Source organism: Gavialis gangeticus, unplaced genomic scaffold (assembly GCF_001723915.1).
Source record: "Gavialis gangeticus isolate Ggan-Ray unplaced genomic scaffold, GavGan_comp1, whole genome shotgun sequence".
Taxonomy (NCBI): Eukaryota; Metazoa; Chordata; order Crocodylia; family Gavialidae; genus Gavialis; species Gavialis gangeticus.
This window is the reverse complement of record NW_017728964.1, coordinates 5,813,989-5,817,094: the sequence shown is the minus strand read 5'-3', so window position 1 is coordinate 5,817,094 and position 3,106 is coordinate 5,813,989. Positions and strand designations below refer to the sequence as shown.

Here is a 3,106-nt window from a genome sequence, read left to right as displayed (position 1 = left end):
GTGTGTGTGTGTGTGTGTGTGTGTGTGTGTGTGTGTGTGTTTGCGCACCCTGGTTGCCTAGCAGCAGCACAGAGGGGCAATATCTAAGATTTGGACCTGATTGCTATCTCAAGTATACAGTGGGCATCCTCTGTAGAGAAAGTGTGATTCTAGGTCTCCAAAACATTTCTACTGCTTCAGCAGACAGATGGCATGCCTGGAATAATTACCGCACAGTTTTCCGAGCAGTAATACCCAGGACAGGAGGCCCCCTCCACAGGCTGCCCATGCTTATTTATCTAGGTACTACCTCCTGAGTACAATTGCAAGGCACAAGTTGCAAAGAGGTCAGATCAGGTCATCCCCAACTACTGCTCAGTGCACTGTCAACATACCACAAGTACTAGCAAATGGGCAGGACCTGACCCCCTGCCCCACTTTTCTCCAGCTAGCAATCCACTGAGTTATCATCCACAGGGACACAGCTACCAAGGGCAGGCCAAATTCGAGATCTTCTGCCTAAATCTACAGCAAATCTAGTGATATCTATGGTGTTGCTGTGGACTGACACTAATGTAGCAGACAGCAGCACCCTGATTCCACCCTGATTCACATCTGAACACAGAATCTGATAATAGCAGTTTAACAGGGATGGGATGGGATAGGATAGGATGGGATGGGATGGGAGAGCAGCTAGGGCCCTAGGTACTGATAAGGGGGGGTGGTAAAAATAGCACCACTGCCCCACTGCTGGCAGCCTGTCAGCAGCCACTGCCCTGTGCCCCAGCACCACCCAGGCTGCAGAAGTGTCTAGTTATGCCTCTGCTCCTCCATTGCTTGTGAAATCATTTATTTCAGTCCAAAGTGAGGGCAAGGTAAGTGTAAGGTGCTGGAAAGGCAAAACAGAAGTGTTTTTCACTGTTTGGTAGGACAGCACAAGGTTCAGCACAGCAGTGAATGAAGCCCTTTTTTCTGGTGTGGAATGAAATGTTACCCAGACAGGAGTCCAGCAAAACAGATGAGGCATGCACAGTCTGGTTAAAAGTAAGGAGCTGTGCAGGAAAACCACAAGTGTCACAGGAGACTTATATTTTTATAAATTCTCGCCCCTTTTTTTTCCAACCCGGTCTATAACTTACGGTATAATTCTCCCACCTTTCCTCAAACAGACAGCTCCACAGACAGAGCAGCGTGACTGGGGATGGGCGAAATGGCAAAACCAGCCCCCTTGCTGCCTGCCTTCCAGAGAGAAACCCCAGAGACTGTTTTGTCACATGTTGCTTTCCAGCAGTTTGAAAGAGGAAGGAAAAGAGAAAAATCGCTCTGACTTTTGAAGAAACAGACAAGACAGAGAAGATATCCGAGTCCTCACCGTTTGTGGATGACGTTTGGCACTGAAAGGCACTTGGGACGTGGAGAGAGCTGCAGTTCTGCCACAGGTCTGCCGTGTGCCCATTACCAACAAGCCATTGCTGAAAGAGAGACACGCGACACTGTGAGAGGTGGTGGCAGAGCGGGGTAGCGAAGGGAGAGCAGCATTTAAGACTAAACAATAAGGAAAAACTTGTGCTGCTCTCATGAAAGATTTGGCAAAGCAGAGCTTGTTAATTCTTGTTTTCTTAGGATTCAGACAGAGAAATAAGAAACCACATACCCCAGGCCATAAATTTGCATAGACACACACACGCACACAAACATTCATGCCCACATACTCATTCCTATTATTTCTTTTTTTTATTTACAGAGAATTGAGAAAAACTTCTCTACTTTGTCCTTTAGCTGCTTTGGACTCTTCCGCATAAAAATGGATTTTCTTTATTCTCTTTAAACTTTTGCCAAGTCTGTCAGGGGGAAAAGTGCTTTACATCTCTCTAATGTTCAGCTCTTTGGATGGCTGAATTAATGACTTGAATTATTTTGCATGACTTCCAACTCATTTGAGATAATTTGCTAAGTATTTTTTTTGGTTGAGGAAAAAAAAAAGAGGGTCCTTTGAAAACCAGTCTGGAATTGATTAGCTCAGCAGATTTTCTGCATTTAAAAAACCCGTATCTGCCTATGTTACATGTGCTAATTCCTTTCAGACCCTGCATTATTTGGGAACTGGTTCTGAAGAGGTCCTGAGCACCCTAAGTCTGCTGGGACTGACCCTGCATTTGAACTACATATATAAATCTTAAGCCTTAAAACTATAATGAATGTTGATCTCCTTTAGTATACGGTAACAACCCACCAGGCACCAAGAAGAATGACTTGATGTGCAGCTTGCCAAGATTATTTGGTAACTTGCTGCTAAAAAGAGAACTTTAATCCAAAATTAAAGGCTTCTACTGAAAGCTGACACCAGCAGGAAAAAAAGTGCCCTGGTCTCATCTGCCTATATCCCAGGCCCCTGAGTCTCCATGCATATTAATGACATTCCCATTCCCCCATGCAAATAAAGATCACCAGCAGAGAGAAAAATAAAGTTTGTACTTACGCTAACAATTGTTGAAACAAAAAGCAGCACCAGTACTGCAACATGAAGCACAATGATTCCCAACAACAAAAGGAGCATTTTGGCCGTAGTCTTGGAAAGATCTGAAGGGAAAGAAAAACACTTTTAAATGATAACAGTCAGTCCTTGCAGTCAGTCCTCCGCATTTGTATGTGTGCGCTGTATGGGCTGGGACAAGCATACTGTTAACATGGGGTGTGTCTACTGCAGGGATAGCTGCACGGGCAGGCGGCAGGGGGCGCCGAATCAACAGAGAATAACCCAAGGGTCTCAAGTTTAATGGAGCTAAGCACTTTTTATTAAATATATTTCTTCATGGGCAGAACATCTGTTTTGAGAAACAAATGCATTTCTGGAGGAAGAAATATGGGGCGATTGTTTAAAGCTCTAACTGGATTTAAAAAGTGGAAGTGAAAAGCTAAACTGGTTTTAAAGAAATCAAGTCTATGAAACTATCAAACTATGAAACTATGAAGTCACTGCAGGCTTTTAAACAAACGTTGAAATCCTGAAAAGTGCAGACTGAACTTTAAGAAAAATTAGACCAACCGTGGCTTGGAAAAGGGCAGCAAATGTATTGGTGGGGGGGAGGGGGAGGAGAAGTCTGTGTGGACCACAATAAAATGGCCG

The 3,106-nt window shown here is 44.3% G+C and overlaps 1 protein-coding gene across 1 annotated transcript in view; it reads right to left on the bottom strand.

Annotated features, from left to right (window-relative positions):
• PMP22 (peripheral myelin protein 22) overlaps positions 1 to 2,646 on the bottom strand; it is a 38,921-nt gene extending 36,275 nt beyond the window's left edge. Inside the window, exons 1-2 of the mRNA XM_019502375.1 lie at positions 2,459 to 2,646; positions 1,352 to 1,451 (exon numbers count right to left, since the gene is read on the bottom strand). Of these exons, the coding sequence (XP_019357920.1) occupies positions 1,352 to 1,451; positions 2,459 to 2,536 (178 nt within the window). The 5' untranslated portion in view covers positions 2,537 to 2,646. The remainder of the gene's footprint in view (positions 1 to 1,351; positions 1,452 to 2,458) is intronic.
• Between the last annotated feature and the right edge of the window lie 460 nt (positions 2,647 to 3,106).